The following is a 22436-nucleotide window of genomic DNA, read 5'->3' as shown; positions in this document are numbered from 1 at the left end:
TAGTTAAGATATTTGCTAACTGTAGTGTAGTGCCACAATGCTGAATATCAACTTCTTCATCTTTCACAGCCTCTCGAATTGCATGAAACTTCACTTTAATGTGTTTTGTCCTACCATACTGCATAGGGTTTTTAGCAATTAAAATAGCAAATTTGTTGTTAGTGTATAATAGTGTACCCTTCCCGTAGTTATACCTCAGATCATGGAAGACTTTTCTCAACCAAATCACATGATTTGTAGTAGCAGCAATATATTTTGCTTTTGTAGAAGATTGAGCCACCACCTCCTGCTTTTTTTAATTCCAACTAAAAACTGCACTGCCAAGTGAAAAGCAATAACCAGATGTGCTTTTAGAGCCATTAAGACTTCTTGCCCAGTCACTACTACAATATCCCATAAGAACAGAGCTTTTCTTCTTCTCAAACTTCAAGCCTAAAACTATTGTTCCTTTATTGTACCTCAAAACTCTCTTAGCTGCTGCAAAGTGAGTTTGTGAAGGACTTTGCATAAATCAAGACAGCAAACAAGCAGAGAACATGATATCTGGTCTTGAAGCAGTTAAATAAAGTAGACTTCCAATGATGCTTCTGTACATTGAGCTTTCGGGGTACCATCATCCTTGGTTAATCTATAGTTTGAAGCTAAATGAGTATCCATAGCTTTACATTTCTCCATGTGAAACTTCTTTAGAATTTCATTTGCATATTTACTTTGATGTATGCAAATATAATCTGACCTTTGAATGAATTGTAATCCCAAAAAATAGTGCATTTTTCCCAAGTCAGTCATTTCAAATTCTTTCATCAACTTGTTCTTAAAAACACTTAAGAAACTAACATCCGAACCAGTAAGTAATAAATCATCAACATACATGGAGATAATTACCTTGACAGAAACTATAAGACTACTAACATATAGTGTAGGCTCATTTTGACTCCTTTGAAAGCCTTTAGCAATAAGGAATGAGTCAGTTCTGTCATACCAGGCCCTTGGAGCTTGTTTTAAACCATACAATGCTTTCACCAATTTGCAGACTTTGTCCTTAATCCTTAGTTTGATGAACCCTTTTGGTTAATGAATATAGATGTCTTCAGTAAGATAGTGATTCAAAAAAGCTAATTTCACTTTAAGATGCTAGATATTCCAACCTTCTCGAGTAGCCAATGCAACCAACAACCTTATTGTGTCATGTCTTGCAATCGGAGCAAAATTCTCCCAATAGTCCACTCCATAAATCTGAGAATACCCTTTTACCACCAATTTTGCTTTGTACGTATTCACTGTTCCATCAGCACTAAGCTTTGTCTTAAAAATCCACTTTGTTTCAATTACATGCTGATCTGTTGGTTTATCCACCACTAACCAAGTACCATTCTTTTCAATCATCAGCATTTCTTACTCCATTGCTTGCACCCACTTTCTGTTTGTTGTAACTTTTGCATAACTAACAGGTTCACACACTACCATATTACACCTAGTATAAATATCTTGCAATGACCTTGTACCCCTCACAACAAGACTTTCATCTTCAATATCTACTTCTGCATCATCTTCTCTCATTGACAGTTCTTGCGCCAAGTTTGAAAAATTCAAGGAATCAACAGCTAACTTCTCCCAATTCTAGTAAGAATGTTCATCAAAGTTGATATCTCTACTAACAAAAATCTTATGAGTCTTCACATTATACAGTTTGTATCCTTTCGAGACCTCACTGTATCCAATATGAATGGCCACAATACTTTTTTCATCCAACTTAGTCTTGCTTTAATTAGGAACCTTTGCATAACAAATGCTTCCAAATACTCTTAAGTGAGTTATTGAAAGTTTGTACCCAAACCATACCTCAAATGGTGTTATATCTATCAAAAGTTCATGTTTGTGTCAAGTTCAAAATATAGTTTGCTGTATTCATAGCTTCTGCCCAAAAATGTTTTGGCAAGTGCTTCTGATTTAACAAACATCTTGCCATCTACATTAGAGTTATGTTTTTCCTCTTAGAAACTCCATTCTGTTGAGGACTATGTGCAATAGTTAGTTGATGAGTGATGCCAAAGTCAGACAAGAAATTTTCAAACTCTCTAGCAGTGTATTCCTTACCATTGTCACTCTTGAGAACCTTTATACTCACATTTGCTTGATTTTCTACCAAGTTCTTGAACTTAACAAAATAAGATAAAGCTTCTAACTTGAGCTTAAGAAAGTAAATCCAGCAATACTTGGTTAGATCATCAATAAATATAATATAATACTTACTGCCACCTAGAGAGACAGTTTTCATGGGGCCTCCTAAATCAGTATGTATGAGCTACAGCTTTTTGAATGCTTTCCACTTCCTTTCTTTTGGGAATGGAAGCCTGCATTGCTTGCCTATCTAACATATCCCACATAGTAACTCAGGTTTTTCAAACTTAGGTAAGCCATCAACCAACTTTTGAGAGTACATCCTTTGTAGAGAAAGGTAGTTGACATGTCTAAATCTCTTGTGCCATAATTCAAAATCATCAACACAGTTGATAAAAGCCTTGCTTGCTGCCCTTTTTCAGTCAATAGGGTAGCATTTATTCTTTATCTCTATAGTCAACGCCTTCTCACCTTTAGGATAAAAAATGGTACTATATTAACCTTTAAATAAAAGTGAATAATGATTCTCGGTGTGCTGACCAACACTAAGTAAATTTTGAGTGCCTTGAGGGACAAAATAGACATCACGTATGTATTTGTTGCCTACTTGAGTCTGGACAGCTACTATCCCTATACCAAAAATCCTAAGAAATGACCCATCACCAATCTCCACCTTAGCCTTATAGCTCCTGTTCAATAAGGTAAACTGACTTTTATCTCCAGTTAAATGATTTGAACAAGCACTATCTATCAGCCACAAATTTTTCTTGTCTGAACTACTGACCTCTCGAACCATGAGCAACACCTCATCTGTACTTTGCACTTCCTCTGAAATTGCAACATTCTCATCAAGATGTGAACTCTTGTTTTTACATACTCTTTCAACATGTCCTAGCTAACCACAGGACCTACACTTGACATTTGGTCTAAACCAACAAAATTTAGTAGTATGTGTGGTCTTCTTGCAGTGTGTGCAAGGAGGAAACTTAGATTTCTGCTTTCCTGACTTGTTTTCACTCACTTTCCTCCCTTTCTCCTTTTTCTCTCTATCAGTTTTCTTTGAACTATTACCACCCAATTTCAAGTTCTTAGTTCTAGCTACAAGAGCACTATCAACTGCTTTCTTCTGTCTAAAAGCTCTCCTCTATTCCAACCCTTCTAAAGCATTCATAAGCTCCTTTAAGGTGATTTGTGCTAAATCTTTAAAATCCTCCAATGAGGAGATCTTAGATTCATATTTTTCAGGAAGATTGATGCAGGAGCGTCTAAGATTGTATTTTATTAAATTTAGTTTTTGCTAATTTAGTTAATTTAAGATTTATTTTCTTTATTCTATTTAGATTATGATTCTTTTCTTATTTTATTTTTATACTTTTAAGAATTAGTATTTGATTAGGATAGTCATGTTCTATTTAGGAATAGAACACTTATTTTATTTAAATCTTTCATTAATTATTCTAATTGTATTGGACAACTAGGAGTAGAGTTTTATTAGGATATGGGTCTATAATACTATAAATAGGACCCTTAGGCTTAATTATTATACACATTCAAGTTAAGAGTTAATAAATAATATTTTCTTAAGTAGGAGTGCTTATTTCTCTAGGCCTTTTTTAAAGAGTAAGAGGTTTTAGTATCTTTGGCCTAGCTAACCAAAGTGGGATTTTGGCTAATTTTCACCTTAGTGGGGTTTTCAACCTTGCCAAGATTAATGATTCACCTTAGTGGGGTTTTCAACCTTGCCAAGATTAATGATTCACCTTAGTGGGGTTTTCAATTTCGCCACGATTGGTGTCTTTCACAACGCCCAAGTGTCTTTACAATGCCTTGGTGTTAGTTTAGTATCAGAGCGATTGAATCATTGTTCGCTGCATAAGTTTAGGTTCGCTGTCGAGTTTCAATACTCCCTGTTCGGGTAATTTTATTTATTGCTTTATAGTTATATCGTCGACTTTTTTTTTCTACATCACCACATTATCACCATACAATAAAATGCCGCCAAGATGTCAAAATAGTCAAAAAGATGATCACAAGATTGAGATTATAGAATTACGTCAGCAAATTCAAGAATTACATGTGCAACTCGTAAGACGTGATGCTCAATTAAACAATAATAACTCTAGTGATGAAGAGAATGACACAAACCCGTTTCATCAAAATTCATCCTTTGATGAATAAGTACCTATTCGTCGCTTGAAAACTATTGCTACCAAAGATTTGGGAATCAAAGTCGACATTCTTGAGTTTAAAGGAAGACTTCATCCTAATAACTTCCTTAACTGGCTCTACAAAGTGAAAAGAGTTTTCGAGCTCAAAGATATTCCTAATGAAAAACTTGTGAAGCTTGTGGCAATTAAATTGAAGGAGCATGCCTCTATTTGGTAGGAAAATCTCAAACAACAACGAGAAAGAAAAGGGTGCAATAAGATCAGAATATAGGATAAAATGCGTCGAGAGCTCAAACGTAAGTTCCTTCCTAAGCATTATCGACAAGAAATTTTTATTAAATTTCATAACTTGAGGCAAAAAATAATATTGGTGGAAGAATATACAATGGAGTTCAAATAACTACACATGAAGTGTGATGTCCATGAACCAGAAGAACAAACTGTAACTCGTTATCGTAGGGGTCTCAATGTTGAAATTGCAACTGTTGGTCAACTACAACCATATTGAAACTTAAATGATGTCATCAAATTAGCACTAAAGATTGAGAAACAACGATCAAGGAAACGCTCAATGAGTTCATCTAGACAACAAAAATCTACCTCAAACCATGGAAGTCAAAGTTCAACAACTAATCCGCCTCCAAAGGTAAACTCTTCCAAAACTGTAAGCAGAAACGATAAAGAGACTACTTTTACTCGTGCTTCTAATGTCAACAAAAAATGCTTCAAATGCCAAGGATTTGGGCATATTGCTTCTGATTGTCCGAAGAAAAGAATTATTTCCTTAGTAGAAGAAGAAGATTGTGTGGATTGGGAAAAATTAGAACCAGATGATGAATATGATGACGAAATAAAGGATGAGCTACAAATATTCAACAACGAAAAGATAGAAGAAGTTTCTGCTGACCATGGAAAAGCTCTCGTTGTTCATCATAACCTTAACACTGCCATGATGACTGAAGATGAAAGTTGGCTTCTTCATAACATATTCTATACAAGGTTCACATCCCAAGGGAAAGTTTGTAATGTCATTATTGATAGTGGAAGTTGTGAGAATGTTGTTGCTAACTACATGGTAGAAAAGTTGAAACTTCCAACTGAAGTACATCCTCATCCTTACAAGCTACAATAGTTGAGAAAAGGAAACAAAGTTAAGGTAGCAAAGCGTTGTTGTGTTCAATTCTCTATTGGAAATAAGTATAAAGATAGAGTCTGGTGTGATGTTATTCCAATGGATGCATGCCATTTGTTGTTAGGATACCCATGGCAATATGATCGTCGAGCTTACCATGATGGATACAAGAATACTTATTCCTTTATTAAGGATGGAGTAAAAATTATGTTGACTCCATTAAAGCCAGAAGACCGACTAAAGAGATAAGTGGAAGATAAAGCACTCATCACTGTATCTGGCTTAAACAAAGCTTATTGTGAGTCAAACCATTTATGTCTCTTATTAGTCTTTAAGGAGAATGAAATATCTTCACCCTTATCCAAGCATGATTAAACAAAATTGGTCAACAAAAGTTTGGGAAACTTATCAAGAAGTTTTGTGGACAACCATGCCGTTAACAAGACTATAGTTAAGTATGATTTTCCTATTACTCGATTGGATAACATGCTTGATCAACTCATTGGTTCTAAGGTGTTTTTGAAGATAGATTTGAAGAGAGGATATCATCAAATTCGAATACAACTTGGAGATAAATGGAAAACAACCTTTAAAACAATGGATGAATTGTTCGAATGGTTGGTATGGACTATGACAGTATGTGGATCTAGACATTATGAGGACTTTGTCAAAGCCTACTCCTCAGAGCCAAGTTTTTTTGACCCGAGGAGAATGACGCAGGAGCATCTAAGATTATATTTTATTAATTTAGTTTTTGCTAATTTAGTTGATTTAGGATTTAGTTTTTTATTCTATTTAAATTATGATTCTTTTCTTATTTTTATTTTAATACTTTTAAGAATTAGTATTTAATTAGGATAGTCATGTTCTATTTAGGAATAGAACACCTATTTTATTTAAATCTTTTATTACTTATTCTAATTATATTAGACAACTAGGAGTAGAGTTTTATTAGGATATGGGTCTATAATACTATAAATAGGACTTGAGGCTTAGTTATTATACACATTTAAGTTGAGAGTTAATAAATAATATTTTCTTAAGTAAGAGTGCTTATTTCTTTATGCTCTTTTTAAAGAGTAAGAGGTTTTAGTATCTTTGGCTTATCTAACCAAAGTGGGATTTTGGCTATTTTTCACCTCAATGGGGTTTCCAACCTTGCCAAAATTGGTGATTCACTTTAGTTTTCATCCTCGCCACGATTGTTGTCTTTCACAATGCCCAAGTGTCGTTACAGCACCCCGATGTTAAAGACTCACTAGCATTTTGCTAACTAATTTGTCTTCAAGCATCGTTTTCCCTAACAACCTACGTTGGTTCACTATAGCCATTAATCTTCTAGAAAACATTCTAATAGGTTCATCTTCATCCATACTTAGCATTTCAAATTGCCTGGTTAAGTTCAAAACCTGAATCTGTTTGGTTCTTTCACTACCCTGAAATTCATCCTTCAAGTGATCCCAAACTTCTTTTAGATTTTTGAAATGCATTATTCTTGCAAATATTTCATCAGTGACAGTAGATTGCAAGCAAGACAAAGCTTTATACCTCTTAGCTATGTCCTCTTCATGTTGCTTCATCTGTGCAATGGTTGGGTTGGCATGTCTTAGCATTGGCTCAGCCCTAGTTTCCATAGCTTCCCAAATGTTGAAAGCCTTCAAGTAGGACTTCATTTTGACTGACCATAAAACATAGTTTTTCCAAAAAAAAAACCAGTGGAGCTGATGTACCGAACCCAGCTATGGCCATGAAAAAAAAAACAATCACAATCGGATGAACAACAAACAAAGCAAGGTAGATTAACAAGTAAATAGCACCAATAATCCCTTAAGATCCTTATATTTGTTCTGATACCATGTTAAAACCTTTGAATATTCAAAGGATGAAAATGATGAATAGGAGAGAGAATAGTCAAGAGAGAAGAGAGAGAAAAATACTATTTCCTCAAAAACGGCTTCTCCGTTGCATTTCATTTTAACAACCAATAAATATGCTGTTCAAACAGAAAGAACATGTAAAAAGAAATAGCAAACCAAATGAAGCCATCTAGCATTACAACGACCGAGGGTGTTGGAATGAAAGATACCCTGGCACAATGAATCATACACTACCAATTAATTCAAGTAGCTAAATTTTGACTTTTCAACTAACATAAAATAAACAATAAAAACAAACAAGTAAAATTGAATCTGACATCTTCTTGTTCCTTTTGAACTTCAGGCCCTTGAAATCACCATTACCTCTTCCTCTGCAGTAGCTTCGTTTGTAGATAAAAAAGTCATCAATATTCAACAATTTGTTGGATATTTTCCAATAAAAAAAATATATGATTTCATATATTAATAAAAGGAAAAATTGTGACTATTGGAAATTAAATTAAAAGAAGGGTTGTGTCTGTTGGAAATAGATAAATAAAATTAAAAAAATAAATAAATAAGAAAAAGAGTTACGTCTGTTGGAAAAGACCAACAGGAAGCAACTCTTTGAAACAGACACAAACAGTGTCTGTTGGGAACAGGCATTTATGCCTATAAAAGAGACTCCCTTTATCCAACAAAACACACATAAGAAAAACAAAAAATTTTCCTTATTTTCTCAAATTTCTCAAGTTTTCTTCTATACTATTTTCCTGCAGAAAAATATTATAGAAGTTTGATAATCTTGTTATATTCCGGTGAGTGCTCAGTGGATTGATTTCGTCAGTGCAAAACGCCGTCAATCATTGGGTTTCATTGTATCTTCAAGGTTTATACGTCGAAAACTCTTTTGCACACTACAAGTGGGGGCGAATAAAACCTTAAGGACAGTGGCATTGATACATGCCTTGAAGCCAATTTCTAAGTTTTCAGTTTAGTGTTCTAACAATCTTAAGGTTTTATTTTTGTTTCAACAATGGTTGCTGCAAGTGGGACACTAAGAAAATTGGCTTCTGACTTTATAAAATTAGATCGGTTTGATGGTGGTAACTTTCTAAGATGGCAAAAGAAGATGCATTTCCTACTATCAACCTTGAAAGTTGTCTATGTTTTGACTACACCTAGACCAAAAGAAGAAGAAAATGAGTTTGTTGCTGCAACGAGAGAAAGGAAAAAATGGAAAATGTCGATTATATGTGCAAAGGTCACATCTTGAATGGTTTGGCTGATGGTTTATTTGACACAGACCAGATGAGGCTACTGCAAAAGAATTATGGGACAAACTGGAAGCTAGGTACATGACAGAAGATGCAACAAGTAAGAAATTTATAATTAGTCGCTTTATTAAGTATCAAATGGTTGATGGGCGTTCTGTTATAGAACAACTATGAGAAATTGAAAGAATGCTTAATCAGTTTAGACAATATAAAATGAAAATGGATGAAACTATAATTGTATCCTCCATTATAGACAAACTTCCTCCATCATGGAAAGACTTTAAAAGAAGTCTAAAACACAAAAAGGAAGAAATAACTATTGAGGCTTTGGCAAATCATCTTCGAATTGAAGAGGAATATAAGAAACAAGAACAAGTTGTTGTTTCTGGTGAAGCCAAAGTACATGTTGTAGAGGAAGGACAAACCACTAAACTTGCCAAAAAGAAGTTCAAGCAGATTGCTAATGGTTCGAAATTCAAAAGACAAAATAAAAGCACATGTTTCTATTGTGGAAAACCAGGACATTTCAAGAATGAATGTCGATTATTGAAGAAGAAAAATAATTCTTCAAAAAGAATAGCTTCTGAAAATTTTATTGCTATGATTTCTGAAATCAATGTGCTTGAAGAAAATGATGCTTGGTGGGTTGATTCTGGAGCAACAAAACATGTGTGCAATGATAAGAGTCTTTTCAAGAATTTCGTACCAAGTGAGTGTGAAAATTTCCTATACATGGGAAATTCTTCTACAACAATGATTAAAGGCAAAGGGACTGTTGAACTTCAATTCACTTCTGGAAAAACTTTAACTTTGAAAGATGTATTCTATGTTCTAGAAGTTAGGAAAAATTTAGTGTTTGGAAGTCTATTAAATAAGTTTGGTTTCAAGCTTGTATTTGAGGCAGATAAATTCATTCTGTACAAAAGGGGAATTTTTGTTGGGAAAGGTTACATGTGTGATGGAATGTTCAAACTAAATATTGTCAATAATAAGATAGATGTTTCTGCTTATATGGTTGAATCTTCTTATTTATGGCATTATAGATTAGGACATTTAAATTATAGAAGATTGGATGACATGTATAAAATGGACTTAATTCCAAAATTCAGTCCAAATATTGATAAATGTAATACATGCATGCTAACAAAAATAACTAGAAATCATTTTTCTAAAGTTAAAAGAAATACCAAATTATTTGAATTAATACATAGTGATGTGTGTGATATGCATAGTACACCTACATTAGCTGGAAAGAAATATTTTGTCACATTCATTGATGATTTCTCTAGATATTGCTATGTATATTTGTTGCATTCTAAAGATGAAGTACTTGATAAATTTAAGGTTTATAAATCAGAAGTTGAATTACAAAGTGAATCTTTTATCAAGTGTTTAAGATCGGATAGAGGTGGAGAATATTATAGTCCAAGTTATTTTGCCTCAATTGGGATAATCCATCATATTTCAACACCTTACACACCACAACATAATGGTGTAGCAGAAAGGAAGAATAGGGTCTTGACTGAAATGGTAAATGCTATGTTATCATATTCAGGAATTGGAAAAGGTTTTTGGGGAGAAGCTTTGTTAACAGCTTGTCATATATTAAATAAAGTTCCTATAAAGGAAACCAAAATGATCCCATATGAGCAATGGAAGAAAAGGAAACCAAACCTTAATTATATGAAAGTTTGGGAATGTAGAGCTGTAGTTAAAATTTCAGAACCTAAAAGAAAAAAATTGGGTGAAAGAGGAATAGAATGCATATTCATAGGATATGCACAACATAGTAAAGCATACAGGTTCATGGTAATTGAACCAAATGATTCAATTCCTGTCAATACTGTTATTGAATCAAGAGATGCAATATTTGATGAAAATAGATTCAAATCTGTTTTAAGACAACTACAGCCACTACAATCAATTCAGTCAAATGTCATTCCATTGGAATAAAATGAAGATAATGATGAATCTAGACTGGAAATAAGGAAAAGCAAAAGGGCTAGAAAGGTAAAAGATTTTGATCCAGACTTTTATATGTTCCTAGTAGAAAGAATAGGGGAAAATATTGACAACAAGATTCCTTATTGTTTTAATTTAGAATCAGACCTTGTTACATATGATGAGGCAATGAAGTCTCAAGATTCTGCATTTTGGAAGGAAGTAATCAATGATGAGACAGACTCAATAATGGGAAATAATACTTAGATTTTGGTTGATCTTCCACCAGGTTCCAAACCAATTGGTTGTAAATGGATTTTCAAAAGGAAAATTAAAGTAGATGGAACCATAGACAAATTCAAAGCTAGATTAGTAGCCAAAGGATTTACACAAAAGCAAGGGATTGACTACTTTGATACTTATGATCCAGTAGCAAGAATTGCTACAATTAGACTTTTAATCTCCCTTGCATCAATTAATAAGCTGGCAATTCACCAAATGGATGTCAAAACAACATTTTTAAACGGTGAATTAGAAGAGGAAGTCTACATGGAACAACCAGAAAGGTTTGTTGTTTCAGGACAAGAGTATAAAGTTTGTAAACTTGTCAAATCATTGTATAGGCTTAAACAAGCACCCAAACAATGGAATAAAAAATTTGACAAAATTGTTTTAGCTAATGGCTACAACATAAATGAATCTGACAAGTGCATATATAGCAAATTTCAAAATGGTAAAGGTGTTATAATTTGCTTATATGTGGATGATATGTTAATTTTTAGTACGAATTTAGAACAAATCGAGGAAACAAAGAAGTTTTTGTCAAAAAACTTTGCAATGAAAGATATGGGTGTAGCAGATATCATTTTAGGAATTAAAATATTTCGAGATGAAAATAACATAACTTTATCTCAATCTCACTACATTGAAAAAGTGCTTGAAAAGTTTAATCTTACTAATTGTATACTAGCATCTACACCCATGGATCCTCAAATTAAATTAGTACCTAATGCCGGTGGACTATTGATCAATTACAATATGCAAGAGTAATTGGTTGCTTGATGTATGCAATGACATGTACAAGGCCAGATATAGCATTTGCTGTTGGAAAGTTAAGTAGATATACAAGTAATCCAGGTACTTTGCATTGGCAAGCCATAAATCGAGTACTAAGATATTTAAAGAAAACAATTAATTATGGACTTTGCTATAATGGATATCCATCAGTACTAGAAGGATATTTAGATGCTAGTTGGATTACAAGTTTAGAAGATCATGCTTCTACAAGTGATGGATCTTCATGCTTGGTGGGGGTGCCATTTCTTGGAGGTTCAAGAAACAAACATGTATAACTGATTCTACCATGATAGCCGAATTTGTTGCATTGGCTGCTGCCACCAAAAAAGCTGAATGGCTAAGAACTTTACTCTATGGTGTGTCTTTATGGCCTAAACCAATTTCTCCAATTTCTATCCATTGTGATAGTGAAGCAACTCTAGCAAAAGCATATAGCCAAGTGTATAATGGAAAGTCTAGACATATTGGATTAAGACATAGCTGTGTTCGACAGTTAATTTTTGATGGAGTGATCACTATAACTTTTGTGAGGTCTAGTGAAAACTTGATAGATCTTTTAACAAAAAATCTTGCTAGAGATCTTGTAAATAAGACCTCAAAAGGGATGGGACTCAAACTCATAAATTGAAAGTCACCAATGGTGGAAACTCGACTCAACGCTTGGTATAACGTCAAGTCTTGAGTTCAATGAGATAAAGTACATCATTTGTATGTGGCTGCTAGCACTATAATATAATATATTTTATCTTAAGTGAAGTGCTAGGTACCTGTAATGATAAGAAAAGGATGATTTATATATCTTAATAGACCCATAACATAATTTGTTATAATGTTTTAGTTACAGGGGCATTCATGGGATCTACCTATGTGAGTGTGAAGTGTGGCCGCTTCTAGGAGTTCAAGAGCTTGGCTTTAACAGCACTCATGAAAAGAAGATACAAACGCATGGCCATTAAAGCATCATGAGATACTGTGCATTCATTGATATTGAAATCGTTGTGTGAGATGTATTCGGTTAACCAAATGGAATAGCTGGTTCAAAGCATAGTCTACCATGCAATTTCGATTAACTTTAATATGTTTTCACTAAGTGAAGGTTCAATCGGAAGACACCTTCATTTATGCAATTGATTTCCAAGATTATCGAAAATTTGAATTAATTTGAAAATGGTGGGGGATTGTTGGATATTTTCAAATAAAAAAAAATATATGATTTCATAACTTAATAAAAGGAAAAATTGTGACTGTTGGAAATTAAATTAAAAGAAAGGTTGTGTCTGTTGGAAATAAATAAAAAATAAATAAATAAATAAATAAGAAAAAAAGTTACGTCTGTTGGAAAAGACCAACAGGAAGCAACTCTTTGAAACAGACACAAACAGTGTCTGTTGGGAACAGGCATTTATGCCTATAAAAGAGACTCCCTCTATCCAACAGAACACACATCAGAAAAACAAAAAACTTTCCTTCCTTTCTCAAATTTCTCAAGTTTTCTTCTATACTATTTTCCTGTAGAAAAATATTATAGAAGTTTGATAATCTTGTTATATTCTAGTGAGTGCTCAGTGGATTGATTTCGTCAGTGCAAAACGCCGTCAATCATTGGGCTTCATTGTATCTTCAAGGTTTATACGCCAGAAACTCTTTTGCACATTACAAGTGTGAGCGAATAAAACCTCAAGGGCAGTGGCATTGATACACGCCTCGAAGCCAATTTCTAAGTTTTCAGTTTGGTGTTCTAACACAATCATTATTCACATTATTGTTTGATAAAAGTTTGGCATGCACACATTAGTTACCCTTAAGTTCTTGTAAGGTTAGACATCATTTGCCCAAATTCAAGGATCGATGTTGCAGGCCACACACTCAATTAAAAGCTTTAGTAACTAATAGGTCTCATTTCACTGTGATCATTTATATTAATAATTGCTGTCGTCTCACCAGATCATGTTAACACCTAATGCTTCCTGATCTTGTTTTTTCCTCTGGTTGCATTTAAGGTCTTATAGTTTGGAGAATTGACCTGTAAACTAGGAAACATGCTTATCATGCATGCATCTGAAGGGATCAGAATTATTATTCCTTTAGGGTTTCCTTAGGAGGAAAAAGGAGGAGAGGTTGTGGGATGTTAATTGTACACATTTTATTTAACCTTCGCTGCACTCTTTATTTGCCAAAGTTATAGTCTTTTTTGCTAACTATACTGATTAACTTGCCCCATTAATTTTCTAATGAGGTCTGCAAATATCAACTTCACCAATTGTACATCTCTCACTCTTGACAGCATTGCACAATTAACCACTAATTATAAATTTCCCTCCACATGTTCAAAGGAGCACAGAATACATAGAATGCAATGTTATGGCTTAAAAAATTTTAATATATAGAATGCTGAACACAGCAAAGGAGAGGTACAAATGTAATCACTTGATGCCTTATAATTAGGTTCACGACAATAGGAAAGAAGATGGATGACACATTATTCAAAATAAAAAATTTCAATATCTTATGGATTCATGACACATTATTCAAATTAATTGTTGTCCCACCAGAACCGGGACTGAAGAGAGGTAACGATATTCTTGTCCAGCTGGAAGGCCTTGGTGAGAACATCAGGATTGATGGGAGGCTTTGAGCCAAAGACTGCATTTGCAATAGTGATAACTCCTGGATTTTGGCTGCTGAGACCAGCAAAGGCAACTGCATTGGTTTTCCCTATATTAAGCTGGAAGTGGATGAGACCAACTGGGAAAACAAACACATCTCCAGGGTACAAGACTTTGGTGATGAGACGATTCTCCGGGTTCGATGTAACAAAGCCAACATAAAGTGTGCCCTCTAAAACTACTAGGATCTCAGTGGCTCGAGGATGAGTGTGAGGGGGGTTTAGGCCACCGTACGGAGCATAGTCAATTCGAGCAAGAGATATGCCAAGAGTGTTAAGTCCTAGTATTTGTGCAACATTGACAGGAGTCACAGTTGATCCCACTGGATTTGATGTGTTTCTGGGGATATTGAGCCCTGAATAGAAGAAGTCTTCTGCCTTGGCAAGCTTTGGGTCCTTGCAGAACTTCCCATTTACGAACACTGCATCAATGAAAGCAATGCTAGTTAATTATGAAGAAAAATATTGCTCGGAATGGAAGCCTTTGCATCCATTATAGTCATTGACATAAAATAATAATTAACATGAAAGTCCTGAGAAACAAAACATAATACTATAACATACCGCCATCCTTGGTGTCATTGATGGCTACACAGAAGTCTTGGAGAGGGCTAGGGTCAGAAGCTGAGGCCAATGACCAAGCGAAGGCCAAGAAGGCAGAAGCTACAACGAAAAGTTGAACTCCTTTCATTAGAATTCCGCTGGCAGGAAATCTATCCTACTTTGTGGAGCTGTATGCTAGTACTTGGGAGAGGGGTGAGAAATCCCGCATGGCAGAAAGGTCTATTTATATATGGAAAATAAATGAACTGGTCCTTGTTTCCTCTCAATGAAGTTAGTGACTACTGGCCATGTGCCTTTACAACTAGTTATTTTCTATTTGGGAGATGAATCATTCTACAACAACTACACTTTCTAGTCCCGTTTTCCTCATCCATGTCTCACATCATTCTAACATTGTCGTGGAACAGGTCTTAATTCACTCAAGACTTCTATGTATCTTTCCTATATTTTTCGTTTTGGATTGAAGTTTTATGCGTTGATGGATTCTGTGTTGCCTTTGTGGAAAGAAATGCTAGAAATTAACAAGTTCATATTTGATAACCTGCAGTTGGGTTATAATTCTCCACATTATGAAAAAGTAATAACTTGATTGCCACTTCTTTGAAATTACAAACATTTATAAAAAATTTTGGATTAGGTAGCAAATGAATGTTTACTTAGTAAATAAGTTTATAGATATTTACGAAGTGCATCACATACCATCAAATATGAACTCATCATAAACAGGTTTACATACTCTTCTTCATACCTTCAACTTTGTCCTTTTTTTTATTCATTATTTGAGTGAGATAATTTCATTTATATCTGGAGTTGCTGCTAACAACTGGCAAAGTTTTGTCCGTTGAACTCAATTCATTCTTTGTAATTAGCATGATCTAAGAAGTGCTAATGAGACAAAAACTTATGCTACATTTAAGGTTTCTAACTTTATCCCCAATCAACATATTATATAGTCTCAATTGACAAAGTCTAATCTGACATGTTCATGAATACTCAAACATATTACATCTGTGCTTATCACATTCACAACATTAGTAATTTCTTGCAAGTTCAATTAACCATGCTAGACTCAAACATCCTCAATTAGCCAAAAATTAATTAGGGCTGCTTTGAATTGATCTTATAATTGGCAAAACTGTGGCTGGAAGAAACTGTTTCAAGATTGTGGGTGATGACTCAGTTGTAACTCTCGCAGACATGAATAATCATTGAGCATTGAGGTCACTTGGTGATTTCTTTATTTGGTGATCTAACCAAGGAAGCCTAATGGCAAAATAGAAAGTGATTAATTATCTTGCATAACATTATTAATGAACAATAAGAATAGTTGTTAAAAGTATTGGTAGGTGATAATGACATTGAGCTACAAAAAAATTATCAACAGATTATACTATGCAGATCCTGTTCAATGGATTGCAACTTTCAATTGTGACTGTGTAACGTGTAATGACTCAAATTTGCCTAGTCAGTCATCCAGACGTGAAAAAAAAAAGGTAAGCTTGAAGACTTCTGTAACTTCAAAGACTTTGAATCATATTTATGTGAGAGATCACATGTTATTATTTAATTCAAATTTGTTGCTGACATTATATATGTATCCTTTGTAATTAATCAGTTTATCTTATGATGTGTTCTGAGAAGCGTTTCATATTTTCATGGCAGCTTCTACCTGTCATCAGATTAATATTAGGCAAAGAAGCATACGTAGTTAATTAGATGCCACAAGAAATTAAGAGCAGAAGCATTTCTCTTGACATTTATAGGGACTTGTCTTTCAAATTTGTCATGACTCATGAGTTCTTGTAAGATCACTCAATTTTAAAACAACTGAATTACTGAAAAAGGCCGAAACAGAAAAGGAAGTAAAGGAGCAAGTAACCAACATGTTGATTGTGCAAGGCCCTGAGCTAACAGATGAAGTAGATAGCTGTGGCAAAATGTAGCAGCAAGGGCAAGGCATTTGTACTTTAATATATGGACAAACTGACAGCTTCGGTTTAGGCTCATACACCAGTATCCAAGATCTAATTACATCAATAAGCAACTGACTTCACCGAGTCACAAAATCAATTCATTACAGATTTAACTCTTTAGTATCCTAATGGATATATTCCAATTCTAGATTGTCTAACAACTCATCAACTTGTCTGGCCATTAAAGAAAATAAAAATAAAAAACCTTAGTTAGTCTCACAAGCATACTGAGAGAACGTTCTGCACCTCAAATTTTTTTTCCACCTAATATCTACCAGGCTACTCTACAAAGTGAGGGACATGTCTTGTCTTCTTAGTGATGTTTTGGACACAATTAATTGGATCGAAGTTGAACATACCAACTTATCTAACAGGTAAGGCATTTGGTTTTGTAGAATTCCACCTTCAGAATTATTTTATATGCAGTGTACCTTGCAGGGGAAGGCAGGGTTTGGTGTTGAATATGTAATTGATTCAACCCCAAGAGTCAGCAAATTAATATCCTGTCTAATTTTCACCCTAATCTGATTTCTCTGATTATAATGTTATGTTGAAGTAGTTCATATCTCAACCTCTTCATCAGACAATGTTTATCATTACTAGTGCACACCTCAGACCACTGGGTAATCAACCTCTCATTTTTGCACTGTATTTTGACACTCGCAAAAGAATACAAAGTATATTGCTTCGAAGTTACTTGACTTGTATATGTAAAATTCTATCTGCTTTTTACCTTGCATACACATGTGAGCATGAGAGAAAGATTGCAAATTGACGTATATATATTATGATTTTTATACCCAGAATGATCACAAGGACAGAGGAGACTGGAGAGGTCCATCATCAACCAGCCTGTTTATTGTATTACAGTAAGTAGAATAATATGACTTTCATGTAGAAAATTAATGGCAACATTATTCAAAACAAGCAACAAACTTCTGGGTTTTGACTTGGCTCTTAAATTAGTTTTTAATCTGACCAGAACCGGGACTGAAGATAGCTAACCACATTCTTGTCCAACTGGAAGGCCTTTGTGAGAACATCCGGCTTGATTGGTGGGTTTGAGCCAAAGACTGCCTTAGCAATAGTTATAACCCCTGCATTTTGGCTGCTGAGACCAGCAAAGGCGACAGCCGCTGTTTTCCCTATATTGAACTGGAAGTGGATCAAACCAATTGGGAAAACAAAAACATCTCCAGGATTTAGGACTTTAGTGAAGAGACGGTTCTCCGGGTTGGATGTAACGAAACCAACATAGAGTGTGCCCTCCACGACCACTAGGATTTCAGTGCCACGGGGGTGAGTGTGAGGGGGATTTAGGCCACCATAAGGTGCATAGTCAATTCGAACCAGAGATATGCCAAGGGTGTTAAGTCCTGGTATTTGGTCAACATTGACAGTAGTGACATTTGATCCAACTGGATTTGATGTGTTTCCTGGCATGTTGAGGCCTGAATAGAAGAAGTCATCTGCTACTGCGAGCTTTGGGTCCTTGCAGAACTTCCCATTTACAAACACTGCAGGAAAGACAGGTTAGTCGATGTACGTATATCATCCCATGCAAAAGCATAGTACCTTTTAGCAATGCTATTATATTATTAAAAAAATATTCCTCCTAAGCTGAAAGTCCTTCAGCTCAGGCATTGGCATCATGAATATAACATAAAGTCCTGAAAACATAATTAAACTAAATGCCTACCGCCATTCTTGGTGTCGTTGATAGCCACACAAAAGTCCTGGAGAGGACTAGGGTCAAAGGCTGATGCTAATGAGTTAGCAAAAGCCAAGAGGGTAAAAGCAACAAGGAAGCAGTGAATTCCTTTCATTATGATATACCAGCTAAGCTTTGCTTACTTTGAGTTAGCTAGTTGTATGCTATTGGTTTTGGAGAAGAGTGAGAAACTTTGAATGGCAGGCAGTGCTATTTATAGATGGAAACCAATGGCTTTTCAAAAGAAAAAAAAATAGATGGAAGCCAATGACCAGGTCAATATTTTCATTAACTAGCAGGTAAAGACTTTTCAAGAAGAATCATTAATTAATCTCCAAAAAAGTTTCACTCATTTATTCATTATGCTGGTTTATTTTACTCATCCTTATGTTTACATTATTGAAAAATTGGTCTTGGAAGTTGTCATATTTCTGTCTATGATGTTTTCAGAGTGTAGGTTGCATCTGAAAGTCAGGCAACCAATCTCTCGTTTGACTTTAGAATTCTATATCTACTCTTAAACTGTATGGGCTCTTATCCAATGGTATGCCTCTATACTATCTATCACTTTCCTGACAGTTCACCATCCATGTTGAATGTTACTTATTTAGCAGTACAAGATCTAGAAATTGCATATGATTTTCCATCTTATCATTCTAATTTCTTAAAACAGTACTAATTAATGATAGCAAGACTATTTCTTTCTCTTGGTGGCCTATTTTTTCTCCTTAATTCAATTAAGGTACTAAATGTGAATTTATTATTTATTTTGTTGGTGCAACAGGCCAACAGATTTTACATAGAACTCAATAAATTGATATACAAATTAATAGCATGATTCATGGAACACAGTTGCAATAAATTTACGTTAAGACTTAGAGCTTCTGGTTTTTTGGCTGAAGATATCTCGGGTTGAAAAGTCTATTCTGACATGTTCATAGATACTTAACCTATGACATCTATGCTTATTACATGGAAAACATCAATTTCTTGTAAGATTAATTAGCCTTGCTTTACCGCTAAATCTTTGTTTTATCATTTTGGCCACTTAGTTGGTATGAGAATCAGTCGGAATTCATATGAATTGAAAATAACTTGAGTATTGACTATTATACATAGATCCTTGCTCTATGAACGTTGAGGAGGCTTTGGTGGTTTCTATATATGTTAATTGAACTAATCAGAAAAGCACATTGCCCAAGGAGGGGCAATGAATATAGCCAGATTTCTTGGCGCAACTTGATCAAGGAAAAATAAAGAAGAGTTGGTAAGATATTGGTAGGTAAAGCACAACCAATCTAATGTCAAAGGGACTGCAACATCTAAGACTGATGTTCACAGCCTACTTAATTTTCAGAAAATTTTGTGTCTAAAGACCCAATTGTTGCGTAGCTAGTCTTTCACGTGGCAAGAAAGTAAACTACTTCTGAGACTCGTTCCCCTCTTTGTTTAAATGTTCACCAGTAATTGTTTAAGACAAGGTTGGTACTGACATTAGGTTTCTGGTATCAAATCAATCTTCATTCCAATGTGGCAGTTTCTACTTTACACAGTTTTTTTTTTTTTTATTTCCTTTTCAAAGAAGAGTTTCATATTTTTCAGGCTCAATTCTTTGGATAGAGCTGTGGACAGGTAGGGGCCAAAGAATCTGGTTTAATTATTATATGCCAAAAGAAGTTAGAACAGAAGCATTTTTCTTGACACAGAAATTGTTTTCTTAGTTAAAAAAACATGAAAAAAAATAGATTCAAAGGTTGCGTTTGTCATGAGTTACTACAAATGAGTTCTGGTAAGCCGATTCAACTGTAAATTAAAAAAAGAAAAGGTTCAAGTAACTATAACTTTAACCACGAGGAAGGTCTCTTACTAACTGCTTTGAGTAAATTTTCTGATATAATACCTGCTGCAGCAACAGCAAGGCATCTTTCATGTAAAAGAATTAGTGTTCTGTTGGTAATCTCAAAGATTTTATTATATCTGCATACTATTATCTGCTAGAATGATGAAAGATAAAATTAGAGAATCAGAGAAAGATTAAAGGAGAGAGAAAATATAATTGAACTCAAAGTCTCTCTTCAATCTTTTCATTCAATAATAACACTTATAAATACATTTAGGAGACAGAAAATAATAATAAAATAAAACAACACGTAAAGTAAAATAACTGTGCACTATCCATGTCTTGCATAACCACCTACTTTACAATCCAAACCCACTACCCAACATAACAATAACTAACTCAATATGACAATAACTGTAAAATAGAAAATAAATTAAAATTAACTAATAAACTAAAAAATTGTTGAAAATAATTGAATCTGCTTCTTCAAGTTAAATCTCATTTTTCAACATGTTCGCAGTAGGTTAATGCAACATTGTCGAAACTCCAAATTTTTAGGTCCTTATATAAGAAGAAATTGACTTTACCAAGTCATATCCAATCATTGCAGAAAATTCACACTTCTGGAAAATTCATGCAAACATTTCAATCTAGATTGTCTAACAACTCTGTAAGTTAGCAGAGAATGTTCATCTGCTTAACAAAATCTCCTTTTCTTTTTTCTAATTTTTTTTATATGTTGATGAGCAACAACCTTATTGGTAAACCTCAACCAACTTGTAGCACACCACCAAACACAGATACAACTTAAGTTCTAGCCACTAGGATAGTAAATTTATCCCAATCCCTAAATAGTTTGCAAATTTACAGAATGTACTTGATGAGCCCCTTTTCCACTAGGCTAAAACCCAATAGTTAATCCCAATATCCACAGATAGTGTTGAACGAGTTTAAAGCTAAGGCATAAAAGGACTAATAGTTCTTGGTGATATACATGCAACGATGCAAAATTGAATTGGGCCAATACTGTTAGAACACTAAACTAGAAAAACTTAAAAATTGGCTTCAAGACGTGTATCAATGCATTGTTCTTAAGGTTTTATTCACCCCCACTTGTAGTGTGCAAAAGAGTTACCAGCGTATAAACCTTGAAGATACAATGAATCCCAATGATTGACGGCTTTTTCAATGATGAAATCAATCCACTGAGCACTCACTGAAGTATAACAAGATTATCAAACTTCTATATGATTTTTCTACAAAAAAATAGTATAGAAGAAAAGAAAATAATATAGAAGAAAACTTGAGACATTTGAGAAAGGAAGGAAAGTTTTTGTTTTTTGATGTACATTTTATTGGACAAAGAGGGTTCTGTTTTATAGGCAAAGATGTCTGCTCCTAACAGACACCATTTGTGTCTATTTCAAAGAGTTGCTCCTGTTGGTATTTTCCAACAGACGTGACTCTTTTTCTTTTTATTTATTTATTTTTATTTTCAACAGACATAACCTTTCTTTTAATTTTAATTTCCAGCAGTCACAATTTTTCCTCCTATTTCGATATGAAATCATGTTTTTTATTTGAAAATGTCCAACAAATACTACAGATACCAACATATTTAACATGGTTTGACGCTCCTGGGTCAAACATGGGTACTAATCTGTCATGCTTATGTCATTTTTTTGGAAATTTTTCATTAGGTTTAAGTATCCAAGTATTGTGTCGATGTTGATTGAAGTTGTCCAAAAAGTACTGGGCATGATCATATTAGGGTAAAGTGTAGAGTCCATAAAACATAGCTGCCAACTATAACATATGGGATTGCATAACTCCATCTTCATGAGTAAATGCAAGGGTTTATGACTTGTTCGTTTGTCATTTGTGCAGCTCACAATTGGAACAAGAAAAAGAATGGTATGTTTTCAGGTTTCTATGTAGTCAGTTAATTGACTCTGAAAATCACATTCTCATGTATGTTAGGAGCACTACTTTTGCTGCGGTTACTCGCTATGTATGTTTTGAACACTACCTCTGTCGGTGTTACTCGTTTTCATTGGTAGATTTCGAATCTTAGCCGGAACAAGTCCTCTCGTTATGTCTTCTCTAGACCA

General features: G+C 34.3%; 2 protein-coding genes across 2 annotated transcripts; both read right to left on the bottom strand.

Moving 5' to 3' along the window:
- Window positions 1-13931: 13931 nt before the first annotated feature.
- LOC18599990 (germin-like protein subfamily 1 member 13) lies at window positions 13932-15001 on the bottom strand. Its single transcript, XM_018120817.2, has 2 exons — window positions 14802-15001; window positions 13932-14659 (listed from the first exon to the last, which is right to left on the bottom strand). The coding sequence occupies exons 1-2, from the start codon at window positions 14926-14928 to the stop codon at window positions 14106-14108; spliced, it is 681 nt and encodes a 226-aa protein (XP_017976306.2). The 5' UTR covers window positions 14929-15001; the 3' UTR covers window positions 13932-14105.
- Window positions 15002-17538: 2537 nt separating this feature from the next.
- LOC108662309 (germin-like protein subfamily 1 member 14) lies at window positions 17539-18682 on the bottom strand. Its single transcript, XM_018122004.2, has 2 exons — window positions 18474-18682; window positions 17539-18291 (listed from the first exon to the last, which is right to left on the bottom strand). Exons 1-2 carry the CDS (start codon window positions 18598-18600, stop codon window positions 17744-17746), a joined length of 675 nt encoding a protein of 224 aa, XP_017977493.2. The 5' UTR covers window positions 18601-18682; the 3' UTR covers window positions 17539-17743.
- Window positions 18683-22436: the final 3754 nt, after the last annotated feature.

The sequence above is a fragment of the Theobroma cacao genome, chromosome 5 (genome assembly GCF_053813885.1).
Source record: "Theobroma cacao isolate CCN51 chromosome 5, ASM5381388v1, whole genome shotgun sequence".
In the NCBI taxonomy this organism is placed as follows: Eukaryota; Viridiplantae; Streptophyta; class Magnoliopsida; order Malvales; family Malvaceae; genus Theobroma; species Theobroma cacao.
Note: the sequence above shows the minus strand (reverse complement) of the source record. Positions and strands in the feature narration are given on the sequence as shown.